A 21,817-nucleotide genomic window follows, 5' to 3' on the forward strand; every position below is an offset into this window, starting at 1 on the left:
GGTTCCCTGCTCGGTGGGAGGCCTGCTTCTCCCTCTCTCAGTCCCCCTGCCTGTGTTCCCTCTCTCCCTGTCTCTCTGTCAGATAAATAAATAAAAATAAATAAAATCTTTTATAAAAAGAAAAAGAGGGTAATTGACTAAATAAATATAAGGTCAGTGCAGTGGCTGTTACTACTGAAACTACTACTGGAATTGAAAAGCTGGAAAAATATTCTCTCCCTGGGGTAATATATTCAGATCCTCATTGCCCCATTGTGCATCATTAGTTAGGTTTGTTTTTGTATGTTGTTTTTGCCTCTTCTCTGTGTTTCTGTATTGCCCTCCAGAACTACTTTTTCAGAAGAAGTAATAGTTAACATATTACTCCTCCTAAATCTTGGACTCTTATGAAATAACTCTAGTTTTCTTCTCAATGTTTGTTACAATAAACTTTGCATGATTTTTTGAGTGTATAATCCCATTTTCATGCTCTTTACATGTTACCCTCAGCTCTCTTCCCTGCGCTTTATGATTGTAGTTAGTCCTTTTGTGCTTCCACAGTGCTCTTATGTTTTACTTTGTCCTTAATTCATTTTGTTACCTAAATCTAGCAATTAAAAGATTAATAAATCCAGAGGCGCCTGGGTGGCTCAGTTCGTTAAAGCCTCTGCCTTCGGCTCAGGTCATGATCCCAGGGTCCTCAGTGGGGAGCCTGCTTCCCTTCCTCTTTCTCTGGCTGCCTCTCTGCCTTCTTGTGATCTGTCTCTGTCAAATAAATAAAATCTTTTAAGAAAAGAAAAGGTTAATAAATCTGTAATGCAAAGTGTGTTTGAACTCAGATGTCTTCCAAATAGAAATAATATGTAAAGTTGGTATTTGATTTTTATGGACACTTAACATGTGGGTATTTGATCATTTTTCTTTGCACCAGAGGCAAACCTTTTTAATGATTACTAGTATAATACCTGCTAACTTGAATGACTGTCAGTATAATCTGTGCTATCTTACATGCCAGGATTTTTCAGCCTCAGCACCATTATTGCCATTTTGGGCTAGATAATTCTGTGTTGTGGGAAGACTGTCCTAGGCTGTATTAGCAGCATCTCTGGCTTTTTAGCACAGACAATTACCTCCTTCCAGGTAGCCCTTGGAAGGCAAGATTGTCCCCCTGGTTGAGATAAACTGACTCATGTCTCATGTTACAATAAGTCAAGACTTGATTGTCTTGATTAACTATACAGTTTGGTTTAAAAAGCTAATATACTAGATGTTTCTTATTTTATAGGTTACTGTTATAATGGAAAAGAAATTTATTTGTTAAGATTTTTAAAATTTATTTATTTGAGAGAGAGACAGAGAGAACATGAGCAAGGGGAGGAGCACAGGGAGAGAGAGAAGCCTATTCCCTGCCAAATGGGGAGCCTGACATTGGGCTTGATCCCAAGACCCCTTGATCACAACCTGAGCCAAAGGCAGAAGCTAACTGACTAAGCCACCCAGGAGCCCCAAGAATTTTCAGATATAGTCCATAAATACTATTGAGAAAAGATGAATTAGATTGTAAGGAAGTAAATAATATAAAGAAGGGATATTGACATACAGTTCATGTTTACAAACAGTATTTAACAGTTTCAGTCTGATTTAAAAAGCTCTAAGCTTTGAGAAGAGGAATGTGGTTTGAAATATACTTTTAATTTGATATAACTTAGTATAAATTTTCTTTGAAAATATTCTTAACCTATCAGATTTCATATTTTAATCTTTTTAAAAATTTATTTTTGTTATTGGAACAAGCACAAAAGCTTTTTTCTAATGTTAGAAATTTCATAGATGTGAGCACATTTTAAGAGAAAACTAATCTCTCTGAAGTAGATTGTTACTCTTTTAATATTGATATGCCTACAAAATATTCTTAACTATCACAAAAGTAGGAAAAAGTACTGGTGAAGCTTTTGGTTCTGTATGTATTTATCTGCCATCAGTATAGCTTTGACTTTAAAAGATTTTATTTATTCATTTATTTGTCAGAGAGAGAGAGAGAGCGAGAGCGCATGCACAGGCCGGCAGAGTGGCAGGCAGAGGCAGAGAGAGAAGCAGGCTCCCTGCCAAGCCAGGAGCCGGATGCGGGACTCGATCCCAGAACCCTGGGATCATGACCTGAGCCAAAGGCAGCGGCTTAACCACCACCCAGGCATCCCAGTATAGCTTTGACTTTAAAAAAATTTTTTATATAAAGTAAAAAAGGGCAGGTGCTATATACTTAATGATGTTTAGTATTTTGTTTTGTAAATGATAAAGTCTAAAAGTTACTTGCTGATTTGATACAGATTTGGATTACATTTCAGTACTACTTTCATTTCTCTTCTTAACTTAGGGCTGGTTAGAGCCCAGCCAGGGCTCTTCTAACAAGTTGAGTTTGGGTTTCTCCAGTAAGGAGTACCCTCTCTATAATTTAAAATATTTAAGGGGCACCTGGGTGGCTCAGTGGGTTAAAGCCTCTGCCTTCGGCTCAGGTCATGGTCCCAGAGTCCTGGGATCGAGCCCCGCATTAGGCTCTCTGTTCAGCAGGGAGCCTGCTTCCTCCTCTCTCTCTGCCTGCCTCTCTGCCTACTTGCACTGTCTGTCAAATAAATGAATAAATCTTAAAAAAAAAAAAATTTAAGATGGCTTTTTATTATGCCCGTTATGTAGTTAGTGCTAGTTACTTTATTTGTATATGGATATCTGAGCTCATATTAATAACTCTCAGGATATTTGGCAAATATTATAATTGACTAGACAGAAAACATGAATTAAAACTAATTTTTAAAACCTGTTTCAAATTCTGTATTCACTGTTGTTAAGGAGTTGATTTATTGGTGGACCAGCCATTCACCCTTGACATCTTGACGTCTCTAGTGGAGCTAACGCGCTTTGAGACTTTAACTCCACGGTTTTCAGCTACTGTTCCTCCATGCTGGGTAGAAGTTCAACAAGAACAGCAGCAAAGGAGGCATCCTCAACACTTGCATCAGCAACACCATGGAGATGCTGCTCAGCATACTAGAACTTGGAAACTACAGACTGACAGGTAAGATATTCTTCTAAGGTATTTGATTTTAAGTCCATGTTATGTATTTGTTAGAAACAACGTAGAATTCTTAGGTATAGTATTGTTTCTCTTAACCTTGCATAATAATAACTGTTTATTTGTCACCTCAATTTTGGAGATTTCTGTATTCTTAGTTGTAGGATAAAATAGAATAACCTGCCATTGCAGTTAGTTTGGGCATTCAGCCCACAGGTTCATTTAACAGACATTTATTTATTTTTATTTTTATTTTTAAAATTTAAATTGAATTAATATAGGGTGTTATTAATTTCAGAGGTTGAGTTCAGTGATTCCTCAGTCTTCTATGATAGCAGTGCTTATCACATCACATGCCCTCCTTAATGTCCATCCCCTAATTATCCCACCCTCCTATCTTGTTGTTGTTGTTTTTTAAGATTTTATTTATTTGATAGAGAGTGAGAGTACAAGTAGCGGGAGCCGCAGACGGAGGGAGGAGCAGGTGACCTCCTGAGGGAGGAGCCCAATATGGGACTCCATCCCAGAACCCTGAGATCATGACCTGAGCCGAAAGTAGACGCTTAACTGTTGAGCCACCCAGGCGTTCCTAGTTGGTTTTTTGTTTTTTTTTTTTAAAGATTTTATTTATTTGATAGAAAGCATAAGCAGGGGAAGGGGCAGAGAGAGAAGCAGGTTCCACACTGAGCAGGGAGCCAAATGTGGGGTTCGATTCCAGGACCCTGGGATCTTGATCTGAGCTGAAGGCAGACACTTAACTGACTGAGCCAACCAGGCACCGCTTTACAGATATTTAAATAGTTGTTTTGTGCAGGCACCTGTAGGCACTAGTAATATAGCTGTCACTGGAATTTACAGTACTTTGGGGATAGAAAGACAGTAAGCCAATCAATCTCTAGTATGCCACATAGTCATAAAAGTTATAAAATATGATAAAACAATATGGTGTCAGAGTAGTTGCTGGGTATGTACCTGTGTGCAAGGGTGAGACAAAGAGAAAATGTGTATGATACTTCTAAGATTTTATTCATTTATTTGAGAGAGAGAAAAAGAGAGAGTAAGCATGAGCATGGGTAGGGGCAGAGGGAGAAGCAGACTCCCCGCTGAGCAAGGAGCCTGACACAGGGCTCAATCCTAGGACCTGGGGATCACAACCTGAGCCAAAAGCAGATGCTTAACCGACTGAGCCATCCAGGTGCCCCAGTATGGTATTTTCTATGTAAGGGGCCAGGAAGCCCTCCATGAAGACATTAATTCTGAGGTAATAATAAGTACAAAGACCCTGAGGAGGATATTTTATGATTTCTGGCGAGAGCAAGAAAACCAGTGTTGCTAGAGTGGTAAGGCCAAGGGAGAGTGGGAGGAGGCCAGGTCAAAGAGGTAGCTGATCACTAGAGGACAAGTGTCTTTATAGGCCATAGTGAGATTTTTATGTGGCATAAGATTAGGAAAATATTAAAGGGTTTTGGATACAGGAATAATTTTATATATTAGAAGGCTACAGTAGGACTACTGTGATGATAATAGATGATGAGTGGTTGTATGTGTTAGAGGACAGTGATAGAAGTGAGAGTTCTAGTTTGGATACTATTACAGTTTGTTGATGATAGTTTGGACCATGATGTCAGTTGTTGGAGGTAGTGAAAAGAGTGGTCAGATTCTGGATGTAATTTGGAGTAGAAAGAATAGTATATGCTGATGTCTTGAACATCTGGCATGAGAAGAGTCAAGGATGACTAAGGTTTTGGATTCAGCTGACTGAAAAAAATAAGAGTTTCTGTTTACTGAGATGGGAGTGGGCAATTAAGTTTGGCTTATGATAAATTGGAGATGTCTGGTAGACTTTTTTTTTTTTTAAAGATTTTATTTATTTATTTGAGAGAGAGTGAGAGAGAGCACTAGCGAGGAGAAGGTCAGAGAGAGAAGCAGACTCCCCGTGGAGCTGGGAGCCCGATGTGGGACTCAGTCTCAGGACTCCAGGATCATGACCTGAGCCGAAGGCAGTCATCCAACCAACTGAGCCACCCAGGCATCCCGACTTTTTTTTTTTGACAGATCACAAGTAGGCAGAGAGGCAGACAGAGAGAGACAGGAGGAGGAGGCAGGCTCCCCGCTGAGCAGAGAGCCTGCCGTGGGACTCGATCCCAGGACCCTGAGATCATGACCTGAGCCGAAGGCAGAGGCTTTAACCACTGAGCCACCCAGGCGCCCCCCCCCCTTTTTAAAAAGATTTTATTTATTCATTTGACAGACAGAGATCACAAGCAGGCAGAGAGGCAGGCGGGGGGTAGGGAAGCATGCTCCCCACCGAGCAGAGAGCCCGACGCAGGGCTCGATCCCAGGACTCTGGGATCACGACCCGAGCCAAAGGCAGAGGCTTTAACCCACTGAGCCACCAGGTGCCCCTCTGGTAGACATGTTTTAAAGAGATTTTATTTATTCATTTGATAGAGATGACGAGACCAGGAACACAAGCAGGAGGGGTCAGAGAGGGAAAGCAGGCTTCCCACTGAGCAGGGAGCCTGATGCAGGGCTGGATCCCAGAACCCTGGGATCACCACCCGAGCTGAAGGCAGACGCCCAGCGACTGACCACCCAGGCACCCTGTCTGGTAGACATTTGAATGAATCTGGAAATTAGTGGAGTATGGTTTGGAGATATTTATTTTTCTACCTTTAAATAGAATTTAAAATCAGAATAGACACGTTTAAGAAATAGAAGTTCTTACTTTAAAATGCAGATTCCTAGGATCCCACTCCTAGGTTTGGGCTAGGGCTCAGGAATCTGCAGATAATCATGCTAATAGTCCCTCGTATAAGGAACAGCGTTTATTGGAATGTTCAGTTCCCAAGATAGATTTCTAAGGTAAAATCAGTTGTTGCCCTAAGTTTAACCTCTCTTTTGGAAGCTGATCCCATTGAGAAGCATTGAATTTTGTAGGAGCCTACAAATCAGAGTATGAAAAGTGTTATTAAGGATAATGTGGTTTTGGCCAAAGAAAGACTTTTGCTGTATTTAGCATTTTCCCCCTTACTTGACAGCAACAGCTGGGATGAACATGTATTTGAATTGGTTCTACCTAAAGCTTGTATGGTTGGACATGTGGACTTCAAATTTGTTTTGAACTCAAACATCACCAATATTCCACAGATACAAGTGACACTGCTGAAAAATAAAGCTCCGGGCTTAGGGAAAGTCAATGGTAAGAATGAATCAAAATTTATATTTGAAGATTTTGCAATTGATTTCTTTAAAAAACTAATTTTCCAACTTGACTGTCAAGGTTTCATGTCCCTCCCTTGCTACCCTCCTCTCCACTTTCTCCTCCACCCTTATACTTCTTTGCTCTACTTTTGGTAGTTTTACTTAGAAGAGTTAATTCTAGAGTATTTTAGAGGTTTCAGTAGCTCAGTATTGTATAGAATTGCATAAACTGGAGTAATTTAATTTTGCTATTTAGGAAATTCAGTTGGTTCTCTTTTGAATTAGTTTCACTGTCATCATTCCTAGACATACACATTTTCTTCCTAAGAAGCTCTCCTAAGCAGAGACTTGACTGGGAAGAGAACTTTGTTAATGGAAGTCACATATTCTTTTAAGATCATTGGTAAAACCCAGCCTTTCATGTAGTACAGAAACACACCCAGAAATACACCCAACTTTATTTACTTTTCTTACAAGTTCAGAATTTGATAATACCGAGTTATTTAAATAGATTGTATACATTTAGTATGTTGCGAGCTAGACATACTCATCAGTGTTTTCTCCTTAAGAGCTTAATTTAAAAGCCTGGGGATAACTTCAGAGTAAAATGTCTGCTTTATATCAGGGAACAGAAACAGTGAAACCTGAAAAATTTCTTGTTTTCAAAATACAGTTATATGTATTTGTGCATATGTGTGTGTTTGTGTGTGTGGTCCATTCTTTTGAATCATGGCAGATTCTGATTTAATTGGGCCTAGGGCTTAGACATTGGTATTTTAAAAATTTTGCAGGTGCTTATACTCGCAGTCTAGGGTAAGAACTTCTAGTTTAGTTGCCAGCAAATTATTTCTCAGGTGAATATTTAGTACCATTTAAAGAGAGAGGAGTGTATGAAATGATTAAAGGAATCTAATTTTTTTTCTTCTTCTGACAACAATTTCGTAACATCTGTGATAAAAATCACAGTAGTTCCCAATTTAACAGAAAATTTTAGAATTTCAGGCACATAAATTATTGATATTAAGCAAAATTAAGTTTACTAATATTTTTATCCTCTAGAAACAGCAGTAGATAGGCAGATCACCTTTCCTTTGTCTCCAGCTCTTAACATTGAAGTGGAACAAAATGGGAAACCGTCCCTGGTTGATTTGAATGAAGAAATGCAGCACATGGATGTAGAGGAATCACAGTGTGAGTGAAATTATAGAGCTGTTGTCCGTGACAGTAAGAGGAGTAGTGATCCAAATGCATCGTGTTGGGCAGAGATTTCCTTATGGCTTGCAAAAACTTGGTTTTAAAAACACAATTAAAAAATAACCTATAATTCTGCTTTGGCAATATGCTTTAACTTCCAGCTCATCTTTCTGAACACAGCTGCGCTAATACTTGCATTCTTTTTTTTTAATATCTTGGGATTTAAAATCATGTCATGGTTTTATATTTTTTGATGATCAAGGTGAATGTAAATAATATGGGAATGGAAAGCAACATATATCAGATATTTGAAAATGTATCAGATCTTTGATTATAGTTCCTTAGTATGATAGTGAATTCTTATTTGAACACATTCTAAGTATGGTATTTTGTGTGGTTGTATGGGATGGATATTTGCTTATTTCATATTTTTAAGTTACAAACTAATTTAAAAGAAAATATGTACTTTTTCTTTTTAGGTCTTAGATTATGTCCATTTTTAGAAGATCATAAAGAAGACATTCTGTGTGGACCAGTATGGCTTGCTAGTGGCCTTGATCTGTCAGGGCATGCTGGGATGTTGACATTAACAAGCCCCAAACTTGTTAAAGGTAAAGTAACATCTTTTACAAAAGCAGAATAAATAATACCACAATGAGAAAGTAAGATTTTATTTTGTTTGGGATTTGCATTAACAGTTCCATCAGTGTCCTGGTAGCTGAGTTCATTTCCTCTCAGAAGTGACTGTATTTTTATGTGAAACTTCTCATACTACTTGCTGTGGTTTGGAAGTCTCAGTGCTTTTTTGAGAAGGCAATAAAAAAAGCAAATATATGATAACTTAATGTGAAATCACAGAGCTTTTTTGAACCAGCTGACATGTTCTGGCATGGTTGGTTGGCTTTCCCATCAACTTAGAGTCCTGTGTTTTTAGTTGTATATTGTTAGAGTATTTTCTCTTAAGAGGGTTTTTATAGAAGAGTTTTCATAATATCAAATGTAATTATTAGAGTGTCTAACATAAACACATTATAATTAGTGTATAAAATAATAGGCTATTATGTAGAGGATTGCTATCGCAGTAGTAGGACTTTTATATATCAGCTTTTGTATCCCAGGGTAAATTTAAAAAGCCAACAAACGAAACATCTAGTTTCATTATTGAAGTTATTTTGGAGGTGGGTGGGATGTGCAGTTCTTCCTCAAACCAGGAAAATACCTGACCACCCTTGTAACAATTATTTTAATTTGTATATATTCTCTTCATATTATTGTCCACATTTACATATTTACCTTTAGTTGCAGACATATGTACAAGTTTTAATGTGTTCTCTTGACTACACCTCATTCATTTATTAAGTTTATGAGATCATTTAGTATGTTATGCTACATACTGGGGGATAGCAGTCAGCAAGACAAATAAAATTTCTCATATTGCTGAAAGTATAAGTTACTTTTGTTGAATGGGAATGTGAAACTTAAATTTGTATATGAAAATAAAGATGTTGGCTTTGACAAAATGGAGGGTGCAAATAAAGGGCATGCATTTCCAAAGACTCAGTTTAAAAGTATTAATTTTTCTAGCATTTACCAAGAATGATTTTTTTTTCTTACCAAGTTCTTCAAAAATCTTTGGAACCAGAGAACATGATGGCTAAATTTTTAGACAAAAAGGATGATATGGATCAAAAAAGTTTGGAAAAAGAAAACAGAGAGAGGGGGTCTTGTTAGGTACTAGAGCATAGAAAAATAATACAGCAATAAGGAGAGTATAACAGTGCAATGCTATTACAGTAGGCTGGCCAGTCACTGGGCAACAACAAAGGTAGCGTTTAGAATTAGAGAAAGATTTAATACCTGCAAGGTACCAATAGGCTGATGGTTTACTGGTAAGTGTGTTAATTTGAGGGTATTTTTACAGTATATTTTACTTATGGATTGTGTGGTATGATCTTATTTTAGTTAAAAGAAAATAAAATGTACTGGTGGTAATAACCAATATTTATTGAGTGCTGTCTTTGAGTCAGGCACAGTTGTGTTTTAGTTGTCTTTGAGATAGTTTCTGTTATTACTCCCATTTTACATTTGAAAGAACCAAACCACAGGAGATTGATTTATCACATGCTGATAAATGGCAGATCCATTATTCAAACCCAGGTAGTGACTCCATAACCTGCGCTTTGTCATCTGTTAATATCACAGTGCTTACATATGCGTACGTAATATATGTGTGCATGCATAAAAAGACTAGATGGATTCACATGATGGTACCATTATTAGCTACGGGTAGTGCCTTAAAGATAGTTTTTTTGTGTATGTTTTTCTGTAGTTCACAAAATGTTATTAAAGTGAATAATTTCATTGGGGGAAAATATGTCAAATGTTTGTAACTATTAATCAGAATTTTCTGTCTTATGGTGTTTCTACAACTCCTGTGCTTTTTGTTCTTTTGCTGCCAACATATTAAGGTTATTCAGTGATTATACTCAAACGGTGTAATTTGAAAATCCCAATCAAGCGTAAAATTTCTTGTGGAATTAACTTGCTCTACGGAGATGAAAAACTATTTGGTCTTTTGGTGATTAAGTTATTTTTCCCATTCTGTGCTGCTTCTCAGGTATGGCAGGAGGAAAATATCGTTCCTTTTTAATCCACGTCAAGGCAGTGAATGAAAGAGGAACAGATGAGATCTGTAATGGTGGCATACGCCCTGTAGTAAGACTTCCATCCCTAAAACACCAGAGTAACAAGGGCTATTCACTTGCTTCACTCCTGGCAAAAGTTGCAGCAGGCAAGGTATGAAACTTTGTTATTTTGAACCACAACAATGCTGTTACAAACATTATGGAGAAGATTTGACACACAATTGGAAGTAGTATGACCCTTCATTGATTTTTCAATAGACACTTGGTTTTGTTCATAATTTTTCTTTCCAGTGATTTTAAAAGTGTAATTAAGAATATATTTCACATTAACTGCAAGCAAATGTTTATAAAGTTATACTTAGGAGAGAGTAATTGTTAGCAGATACTTCACTTTATAATTATTTTAGGCCATAGTATTTATTTAGGTTTTAGAGTCTATGTCTGTGTCTTTTACTGGTAACTCACCACCTTTTTTGTTTGTTTGTTTGTTTGTAAAATTTGGGAGAATGCAGGAAGGGAAGCTGGGGAATAATGTTAGAGATAAATTCTAATTCCAGGGTTGAATTTCTACAAGTAGCTGTGTACCATGCAGTCTCTGCATAATTGTCTGATCTTGGATTTTCCTGAACTCTGGAGATTTTTGTTTCTCTTTCATCATTATAAGCAACAATAGCAATATCAGTAACACCAATCATCTTATATTTGTATAGGTCTTCCAATTTTTCAAGGACTTCTGTGTACTTTATCTGATTTAATCCTCAAAATAACTCTGAGGTAGGCAGAGCAGGTGCTACTATTGTCTCCATTTTTCATACTGAAAGTGAGTGAACCTTAGAGATTGGGGAACGGTCATATTTCATATTGCTTATAAGTATTGTGGCTGGGACTTGGTCTCAGGACTTTGGCTTTCTAATCTTTAATCATTGGGTTATTGCCTTTAAAACAGTGACTTTGTTTTTTCCCCCGTTATAGTCTGGGGGAAGTTAGTCATTTACTGAATATGAGGGTAAAAGCTGTCATTTTAATTTGATATATATGTTTTGATAGTCATCATTCAGTTATTTTCTTTTTTAAGAACTTTAAATAGTAAATACTTTTTTAGTTTCATTTGTTTGTTCATTGAGTTATTTGATTTTATACGTTTAGGAAAAATCATCTAATGTTAAGAATGAAAATGCAGGTGGTGCCCGCAAATCTGAGAACCTCCGGGGCTGTGACTTACTGCAAGAGGTCTCAGTCACCATTCGAAGATTTAAGAAAACTTCAATTTCTAAGGAAAGGTAACCTCATTTCTTTCTCCTACTATTCTTATAGTAATAAATGTATGAAGGAAGAATTCTAGTAAATACACACACATGAAATTTTCTAAGTCTTGAAAATTTTTGTTTGCTTTTGATTTACTTAAAGTACTTGTAATCTCAGTGAAGGTATGAATTACCTTTCTACTTGATTGGTTTATCCCTGGTATATGTACAGTGCTTTGGAGTATACCAGGAATATTGTATTCGTACAAATTGTATTTATATAAGTAATGGTATTTGTAGAACAAGGATAGGAATATAATTTGAAGTTTTATTCACTCTTTGTCAGAATATGTTATTAAATTTAATTTCTTTTTTTTTTTTTTTAAGATTTTATTTATCGGAGGGAGAGTGCACGTTGCGGGGTGGTAGGGGAGAGGCAGAAGGAGAAGTAGACTCCCTGCTGAGCAGGGAGCCCCATGTAGGACTTGATCCCAGAATCCTGGGATCATGACCGGAGCCAAAGGCAGACGCTTAACTAACTGAGCCACTTAGGCACTGCGAACTTAATTTCTTTTCAAACTTTGTCTAAACCAAATATTGCTTATGTGCTCTTTTAAATCTTTTAATACCATAAGATTATGAGATTAACATGTCATTGTAATATTTAATTTTCAAAAATAATATTTTTAATTGTGATAGTCATGATTCACAATAAAACATTTGACCAACCAGGTTTTAATAGCTTTAGTCTAACTGTTCTAGTTTGGTTGTTAATGTATTTATATTTTCTTTTTTTAGAGTGCAACGATGTGCTATGTTACAGTTTTCAGAATTTCATGAGAAGCTTCTTAACACTCTTTGTAGAAAAGCAGATGATGGCCAAATCACAGAGCATGCCCAGAGCCTTGTGTTGGATACCCTTTGTTGGTTAGCTGGAGTACATTCGAACGGACCTGGAAGGTTAATAATTAAGATTTTACTTACCACAGATGATTGTCCTTTGGATGTTATAAATAGAAGTTCAAGATGAGTCTGAGTGTCTGCTATTGTTTTGCAGCTCCAAAGAGGGAAACGAGAGCCTGCTTTCAAAAACACGAAAATGTCTTTCTGACATCGTGCGTGTCTGCTTCTTTGAGGCAGGACGAAGCATAGCCCATAAGTGTGCCCGATTTCTAGCCTTGTGCATTAGGTTGGTGGTTTTTTTTGTTGTTGTTGAAAGTCCAGTTTGAAGGTGCATTTGCAGTTCGGCAGTTGATGACTGTGTCTATAGTGTAATTTGCTACTTGTTGAATGAATGTATAACAAGAGGATTTTCAAAAGTTGATGAGGGTATTGAGATTCTAAGAAAGAATTTAAGGTTTTTAGGAAAAAATGTCATACTGCATAAGTCTTTTTTTTTTTTAAGATTTTAAAAAAGATTTTATTTATTAATTTATTTATTTAGAGAGAAGCATCCATGAGTGGGGGAAGGGACAAAGGGAGAGGGAGAGAGAGAATCTAAAGCAGACTCCCTGCTAAGTGCAGAGCCTGATGAAGGGCTTGATCTCACCACCCTGAGATCATTAACTGAGCTGAAATAAAGAGTTGAATGCTTAACTGACAGCCACCCAGGCACCCCTTAATGAAAGTAGTCTAAATAGGCTTCTTTGCCTATTAGTAGCAGTTTGGGGAGTTTGGTAAAGGGAGCCCTTCCTTCAGTTTTATTTTTATCTTCCCTGGTTGTGTTTGGATTCTTGTCCTAAGGCCTTCTTCCCTGTTACATGACAGTCTTACCAGGCTTATTTGTAATATTGTGCAGACCTTTTTTCTAGATCCTGAGACTTAAACCATCTAGTAAATGTTTAAAAACTGATAATTAGTATTGAGTATATGTGCTTATTAGCCCTTTTTTGGTTAAGAAAACCATTACAAAGATCCTTAGTATAATCAGTCTCTGTTATCTTTCTGTGTGTATATAGAGCTTTAGGGCAAATTTTTCTTGTAATCTCTTTGAATACATTTTAAAGGGTTTTCTTAGCTACTACTACACCATGTTTAGGATTGACTTTAGATATTGAGTGATATATTCACTTTTTTTTTTTAAATTTTTTCAGTAATGGCAAATGTGACCCGTGTCAACCAGGATTTGGATCTGTTCTGTTGAAGGCCTTACTTGATAATATGTCATTTTTACCTGCAGCAGCAACTGGTGGTATGTGAAATTAGTTTAATCACAAATAGCAATAGTCATAGGAAATATCTCACAATATATTCAGCATTATTTAGTAAGTATTTTTTTCCTTGGTTATTCCCCTTTTTTCTAAGGAGTTAATAAATTGTGATTTATCAGATGGGCAGATATTCTGTTCAATAGTACTGCTTGGAAAAAGTGGGAGAGTTAAGTAAATAGCAAGTCCTCTTACTCATATATTTTCTATATTTCATTAAAATTATTGAGTCGTTTGATTGTTCACTGACTGACTGTAGATCAGATATCACACATTTGCTAAAATTCCAGCAAGTGCCAGAGAGATGACATAAGTAGAATGCTCCATGCATGTATTATGTGTGATTGGTAGGCACTTCAGCAAACTAGAACTCTCTAGAAGGGGCCAGTAGGTTTTTCAGCACCTGAAGACTATAGAAATAGCATTCAAGAGTGAATGTGGTACTAAATAAAAGGAAGGAATGTAGTTATCAAGTAGCACTTTAAAAAGCAGTCCCCTAAAATAGCACATATATGAAGTAATGACTATTTAAAAAATAATTTAAAATATTCTTAATACTGTTTTGTTCTTACTATAAAGAGCTACTAATTTTTCCTTCTTAATTGATGTTATCTTTCTGTAGACATTTCTTACAGTCTTTTGTTTAATAAATACTGAATTTTATTCAACAAGGATTATATATTTCACAAGGATTTGATCTTTATGGTATTGTAGAAAAAGAGCCTACTCAAAGTTAGTTGATAAATGGTTATTAATATCTTAATTTGGATAAAGAATCTGTTTATATTTACCTTGGACATAAATTGGGTGGAACTATTAACTCTGTGTTATATAGAGTAGAATATTTTGGACCCAATTGCTTACTCTAATAGTCTTGGAATTTAAAATAGTTTTTTGGAGAATATTTTTAGAGGTAGGATGCTTAAATTCTGGGGTGTACTTAGTACTTTGAGATCTCCTATTTTATTAAAGTCTTAAAATACATCATGATGGTCGTCTTTTAGCCATGTTGGTTTGTATCTGACTGGCAGTAAGCGTAACTATGCTCACTTGCCAGTGTGTTATTTGTACTTCATAGCCATCCATTGTTTTTGAAAATTTCAGTATAAACCAAACAGTATTTCAGGAAGGACGGCTTAGGAGACCTGACATCTCTATACTTTTCCACCTATTCTAAAATGTCCCTCTGAGTCATATCAAGTTATTGAAAACCTAAATGACTAGGTTGACTTATATACTCCTTAAAAATATATATTTCAAATTTTCTGTCACTGTCCTCTTAGTGTCCTCCAAGGAATTGGTCCATTCTTTATAAGTTGTTTTGTAAGGGGACTTACTGATAAATATGTAATCTGAAGTTCTCTTAGAGAACAATGAGGAAAAGAAACATTGATTTGTTTTTATTGTTTTCAGGTTCTGTCTATTGGTATTTTGTCTTACTAAATTATGTTAAAGATGAAGATTTGGCTGGGTGCAGTACATCTTGTGCATCTCTGCTTACTGCTGTGTCCAAACAGTTACAGGACAGACTAACACCAATGGAAGCTTTACTTCAGACAAGGTATTTTCATAACCGTAATGACTAACAGTGGGCCTTTCAGGTTATGATACGAGCTTTGCACTGAAATCTCTTTGTATTTGCTTGCAAAAATAAATTTATGCATTTCCTTTTTCTAAATATTAGCCTAAGGTTTTCTTTCCCTCTATTTTCTCTGAAATAATCCCTTTTAACAGTTTCGAAGATCCTGAAAATGGTTATTCAGAGGGCTAATTATGTTAAAGTACTTAAAAGTGGTATTTCTTGCTAAGAAGAAGCAGTTTAAGATAATTTGTTTCTCAGATGAAACCAGAGAGGGAGACAAACCATAAGAGACTCTTAATCTCAGGAAACAAACTGAAGGTTGCTGGAAGGGAGGGGGGTGGAAAGGATGGGGTGGCTGGGTGGTGGACATCGGGGAGGGTATGTGCTATGGTGAGAAAAAATTAATTAAAAGGCAGAAAGAAAGATAATTTGTTTCTCTATTGTTTGAATTTTGTGGTTGGAGTTATGTAAATCACTTATTGGTCTTAACCAGTATTCTTCATCTGCTGGTTGATTTTTCTAAAACTTTAACATAATGTAATAAATAGCTGAAGGTTAGATTTGAGTTCTTGCCTAATCTTCAGTGTTGGAAGTGTTCTTTTATTTAACATGGTGATTTTGTAATATTTTTAGATGAGAAATCTTGATCTTGATAAAAATTTTACTCAAAGCTGTATTTTCTACTACTACTAGTCCTAGTACTGTATTTTCTACTGAGTCTGTAATTAATGGTGGAGTTGAGGGAAGGGTGTTTCGTTATCTTTCCCTTGCTTCAATCTGCAGTTGAAGATGCAGTCTTGGTTCATTACCTACCAGTTTATTAGAGTCACATTTGTTGAGTCTCTGGGCCACATCTTTTAGAGTATAGGTTTCTGGGGGAACACAACTGAGATTCACTGAATTTAGTGGTTTAAATCTGGTTAGTGTTTCCTTTTGCCCTGTGTCAAACTGCTTTCAAAACTAAGTAAATAGGTAATTTGTTAATTAGACGGCTGACAGGAAAATTGTTAGGACATTATTTTATTTTTCAGATATGGATTATATAGCTCACCATTTGATCCAGTCCTTTTTGATTTGGAGATGAGCGGTTCTTCTTGTAAAAATGTATACAACAGCAGCATTGGTGTCCAGTCAGATGAAATTGATTTGTCAGATGTCCTTTCAGGTAGTAACATCTTTTCTTAAAGGAATTTCTGAATTTTATATATGTGGTTTAAGCTACCATTGACTTAAGAGATTGTAGTTACTATGTTCTATCTTTAACTATGTCAGAACTATGTTCTGTCTTTAACAACTATAGTTCTTCAGAACTTAACCTTAACATCTGTGAGTCATGAAACTGTTTGCCTTTATTTCATAATTTCTCCCTCAAAAAAAAAATGGAGTTATTTTTGGAAGGATTGCAAACTTGTTTTTTTGCTTGTTTTTTTTTTTTTTTTTTTTTTTTTTTTTTTGTCTGTTTCATTGCATGTCAGTATAGCTTTAATGTTCTTAAGAAACATTGAACATTTGATTATTTATTGTAGCCTTTACTGTGTTTTATTTGGTGTGCCTTTGATGTCCACAAAATCAAAGAATGTTTTATTTCATATTTCAGAAAATAAAATGAGTATGTATTTATTATAATAAGTAAAGATGGAGAAAGAAAAAATTTTCTGTATCTACTAGCATACTCAGTTAAACTCTGTACAGTGTTACATGTATTCTTGTATACATTTCTGAAAGAATATGCTTTCAAGATTGAATGTATAACCTTTTCAGGTACTATGATTTGGTGTTTATCTAGTTTTGTTAATGAAAACAATGACCATTATTTTCTTCCATCTTACTGAACTTACTATAAGTGTTGCCATAAGCCACAATGTTAGGATTTTGGGTAAACATAATAAAATAATTATCACATTAATTAATTTCAGTTAATTTCAGTTCATTTGTCCCTCCCTCCCTTCTTTTCCTTTCCTTTTCCCTCCCTCCCACCCACCTACTTTCCTTCATTCCTTCCTTCCTTTTCTTTTCTCTCTCTCTCCTTCTCTCTTTCTTATTTATTTAACAGAGAGAGAGAGAGAGAGAGACAACCAGAGAGAGAACACAAGCAGAGGGAGAGGGAGAAGCAGGCTTCCAGCAGAGCAGGGAGCCTGATGCAGGGCTCAGTCCCAGGATCCTGGGATCATGACCTGAGCTGAAAGCGGACACTTAACGACTGAGCCACCCAGGCACCCCTTCAGTTTCTTTTACTTTAAAGTAAATTACTGGGGGCACCTGGATAGCTCAGTGGGTTAAGCCTTTGCCTTTGGTTCTGGTCATGATCTCAGGGTTCTGGGATCGAGCCCCACATTGGGCTCTCTGCTTAGCAGGGAGCCTTGCTCCCCCCCCACCCCCCTCCTGCCTCTCTGCCTACTTGTGATCTCTCTCTCTGTCAAATAAATAAATAAAATTTAAAAAAAAATAAAGTAAATTAGGAGTTGTGAAAAAAGCAACAGAGAAAAGTCAAATACAGAAATACAAATAAAATGTAAAGTGCCTTAATTACAACCTTTCCATCCTTAGATTACCTTTGTTTTTTTTTTTTTTAGATTACCTTTGTTAACAGGATGTTTAGCGGTTTAGACTTGTTTGCTTCACGTGTTCATGAACATTTTTAATGGACAAGATCAGAGTATCTACTTACTGATCTGTTACTTACTTTTTAATGGCTTATTTTATCGTGGGTATGCGTTACCTCCTCTGTTTGATGACTTAGGCTTTGCCTCCTTTATGCTAATCTCTCTGTCCAAGTGACCATCAGTTTATGAATGGAACTCAGAGGAGAGGTTAGAACTAGATATATAGATGCCTTCTGCATACCTTAGGTTAGAATGAAATTTCCTTGTGGAGAAAGTGTAAGGAAAAGACCATAAAGCTCAAGTCAGGCCAAGGAGTTAAAATACACAAGAGCAGCACATTCAGTAAAGAAGCAACTTAAAAATCATGACATAAGTCTCCATCCAAATGTCATTTTACTTCTCACCATTAATCCTTGCACGGTGTCCCTTTTCTCAGTTAATGGCATCACTGGCACAAATCAGAAATCTGAGTATCATTCTTGATACCTCTTTCTCAGCCTCCACATTGAGGCTGTTGGCAGATCCTATCTTTCTTTACACCATCATATATTTCAAACATATTCTCTTCCCTCCCGTGATCACATAATTACGGGAAAGCCAGTCATCTTGAATCTGGACTACAGTAATAGCGTTCTAACTGGTCTTTCTGCATTGCTCTTGCCTCACTTGAGTACATTCTCTACATTGCACTGAGTGCCATTGTTTTTGGATGCAAACCTGATCACTTTACCTCTCTCCTTAAAATACTTTTCCTGTCTCCATTACTCTGCAGTCCAAAGTCTCTGTTGCAGCATATAAAATTTTATATGATCTGGCTCTCTTTCCTTGCCATCTAATCTAGTACCATTGCCTCTGTTAGTCTCCTCTCTCTGTTCCAGTGATTCTCAAAGTGTGGTACATAGACCCATTCAGGGTCTATGAGATACTTTCAGAGAATCCATGGGCCCACTGTCTTCGTGATAAAACAGTATTTGCCTTTTTCACTGCATTGACATTTATACTAATTGTGCAAAAGTGTGGTGTTCACTACTCTGCCCTTGGAATGAAAAATATGCCAGTTTCACTTAAAAATGTCCCTGATGAGGCAGTCAAACTTGTTGATTTTATTAAGTTTTGAACCTGTTGATACTCCTCTTGAACATATTCTGTAATGAAATGGGAAATAGGCATGAAGCCCTTCCGCGGCATACTGAAGTACCATGGTTGTTTTAGGGAAACACACTTGGGCATTTTGAGTTACAAGCTGAACTAGCTACTTATTTTATGGAACACCATTTTTATTGCAAGAATGACTGATCCGCAAAAAGTTTTTTCATACTTGATTGCTTGGTAGATATTTTTTAACAAATGAATAGAAAAAGCCTATTAGTATCCATGTAATTGATAGTATTTCTTGCTCTTAAAAGAGCTTTTAAGCAAAAATTAGAATTTTAGGGCACCTGGGTGGCTCAGTGGGTTAAGCCTCTGCCTTCGGCTTAGGTCCTGGTCTCAGGGTCCTGGGATCGAGCCCTGTGTCGGGCTCTCTGCTCAGCGGGGAGCCTCTTTCCTCCTCTCTCTCTGCCTGCCTCTCTGCCTATTTGTGATCTCTGTCTGTCAAATAAATAAATAAAATATTTGAAAAAAAAAATTTAGAATTTTAGAAAACTTGTATCATCCAGTGAGCTTGATAACTTCTCATTATATAACTTTTTGATGGCCTGTGTTGAAACTGCTGAATATCATTTTCTGATGGCCTATGTTGGTATTACTGAATATCATTTTCTGATATATATAATGGAGTGTGTTAACATATGTATACAGTGGTCAACCAATATTTTCCAAGTGGATAAGAGATTCCTTAAAAGTACAGGAAATCCAATTAATATTAGAGAGATTGAGAAGCTCATCAGTAAGATTTCAGAGACCAGGGGTGCCTGGATGATTCAGTCACTTAAGCATCCAACTCTTGGTCTCAGCTCTGGTCTTGATCTCAGTGTTTTGAGTTCAAGCCTTGTAGTGGCTTAAACTGTGTGGAGCCTCCCTAAAAAAAGAAAAAAAAATTCAGACACCACTTTGCAAATAATCTTAAAAAAAAAAAAATTACCACTTGCCAAGGTTTTTGAATATGTAAGACTATTAAAATACTCCTTTTCCAACTACGCATCTGTGATAGGCCAGATTTTTTTGTAAAGCTCTACCAAAATGACATCCTGCAACACACTGAATATGGAGACAGGTAAGACAGTACAACTATCCCCTTTGATAAGCCGGATTTTAAGGATTTTTGCAAAAAATGTAAAACATTGCCACTCTCATAAAGTTATTTTTGTCTGAAGACAGTTATTTTTCATCAGAGTGTACTATTTTTAGCTAATGAATGTATTATTATTACATTGGTTAATGTTTAAAATATTCTCATCCTAAGATTTCTGCTGTGGTGAATATCTATATTTATGTATATCTACATCTACCTGTCTATACAACCAACATAGATGAAAGTTCTTTAAGAGTTCTTAATCATTTTAAAGATACATAGAACAGTGTTTGGATTGACAGATATTCCTCCAGCCACCTTGTTTCTTTAGTTCCTTTAATATGCCATATTTCTTTGTACTGGAGAGATTTCACTCATGTTGTTTCCTTTGTCAGGTTTTCCCTGACTGGAATAAATACATAAAAATGTCATTTCTTCCCATAAATCTCATCACCTCATCATGAAAGTATTTTTTTACTCCTCTACTTAGACTGATTTCCCTTGGATTTATTAGTCTTCTGAACTTCTTTTAAGTAAAACGTAGCACTTTTTTGTTGTTGTTTTTATTTAAATTCCAGTTAGTTAACATACACCGTAATATCAGTTTCAGATGTACAATTTAGTGACTCGACACTTTAATACAATATTTGGTGCACATCACGAAAGTGCCCTCTTTGATACCCAGCACCTATTTAACCCATCCCCCCTGCCATCTTCCATATGGTAACATTGTTCTCTTAGAGTCTTATTTCTAGGTTTGCCTTTTCCTTTTCCCCTATGATCATTTGCTTTGTTTCTTAAATTCCGCATGAGTGAAATCATGGTATTTATCTTTCTCTGACTGACTTCACTTAATACTCTCTTGTTCCATCCATGTCATTGCAGGTGGCAGGATCCCGTTCTTTTTTATGGCTGAGTAATATTCCATTCTATACACCATATCTTCTTTATCCATTTATCAGTTGATGGACATTTGAGATCTTTCCATAATTTGGCTGTTGTAGATAATCTGCTGTAGACATTGGGGTCTGTGTATCCCTTTGTATTAGTATTTTTGTATTCTTTGGGTAAAGACTTAGTAGGGCAAATACTAGATTGTAGGGTAAGCACCGTTTTTTAAAGTTCAGTTGTATGATTAGTTGTTTAGTGCTAGTAACCTATAATACAGAGTAGGTGTTTAATGAGAACTGGAGCCTGTCCTTTTCTCATGTATTTCCCATGTCTAGTATTAAATGCTTAGTAAATACTTTTTTTTTTTTTTAAACATGTGAGGTCCTATGTTGCGCACCAATGAAATGTTGGAGAACAGGGTTATGACAATTTAGTCTAGCATTTAATTTAGTCCTTCAGATGTTGATAGTTTTTGTATCTCCCCATTCTATCTTTGGTTTCTGTTTAATTTTATCTGTTAAAGAATTATGCTTAAAGCAGTGCTAATTCCAGAATATTTGGACAGCACTGAAAATAACCCCTTTCCCCCATACCACATCACACTTTTAATTCTTTTGTGTTCTCCTGTCTTATCGTCTTGCTGTGGTTTTATTGTTCACATAGTTGTGATCATGTGAATTATTTTATTTTAATGTTTTTCCCAACTACATGTGCTAACTTAAACTACAGTTGACCCTTCAACAACATGGATTTGAACTGTGCAGGTCCACTTATATGTGGAATTGTTTTCCATAAATAGAGTACAGTACTGTAAATGTATTTTCACTTCCTTATGATGTTCTTATTAACATAAGAACTCTGGCTTACTTTGTTGTAAGAATATAGTACATAACACATATAACAGGAAAATTATATGTTAATCAACTATGTTATCTGTAAGGCTTCTGGTTGACAGTAGGATAGAAGTA

General features: G+C 36.2%; 1 protein-coding gene across 1 annotated transcript in view; it reads left to right on the forward strand.

Moving 5' to 3' along the window:
- Positions 1-21,817, forward strand: part of BIRC6 (baculoviral IAP repeat containing 6) — a 237,681-nt gene that overhangs the window by 76,070 nt on the left and 139,794 nt on the right. Inside the window, 11 exon segments of the mRNA XM_047746606.1 lie at positions 2,824-3,049; positions 6,088-6,248; positions 7,310-7,441; positions 7,924-8,055; positions 10,062-10,240; positions 11,236-11,369; positions 12,132-12,293; positions 12,391-12,522; positions 13,427-13,524; positions 14,954-15,101; positions 16,154-16,287. Coding sequence (XP_047602562.1) covers positions 2,824-3,049; positions 6,088-6,248; positions 7,310-7,441; positions 7,924-8,055; positions 10,062-10,240; positions 11,236-11,369; positions 12,132-12,293; positions 12,391-12,522; positions 13,427-13,524; positions 14,954-15,101; positions 16,154-16,287 — 1,638 coding nt within the window.

This window comes from Lutra lutra, chromosome 9, assembly GCF_902655055.1.
Source record: "Lutra lutra chromosome 9, mLutLut1.2, whole genome shotgun sequence".
NCBI classification, from domain to species: domain Eukaryota; kingdom Metazoa; phylum Chordata; class Mammalia; order Carnivora; family Mustelidae; genus Lutra; species Lutra lutra.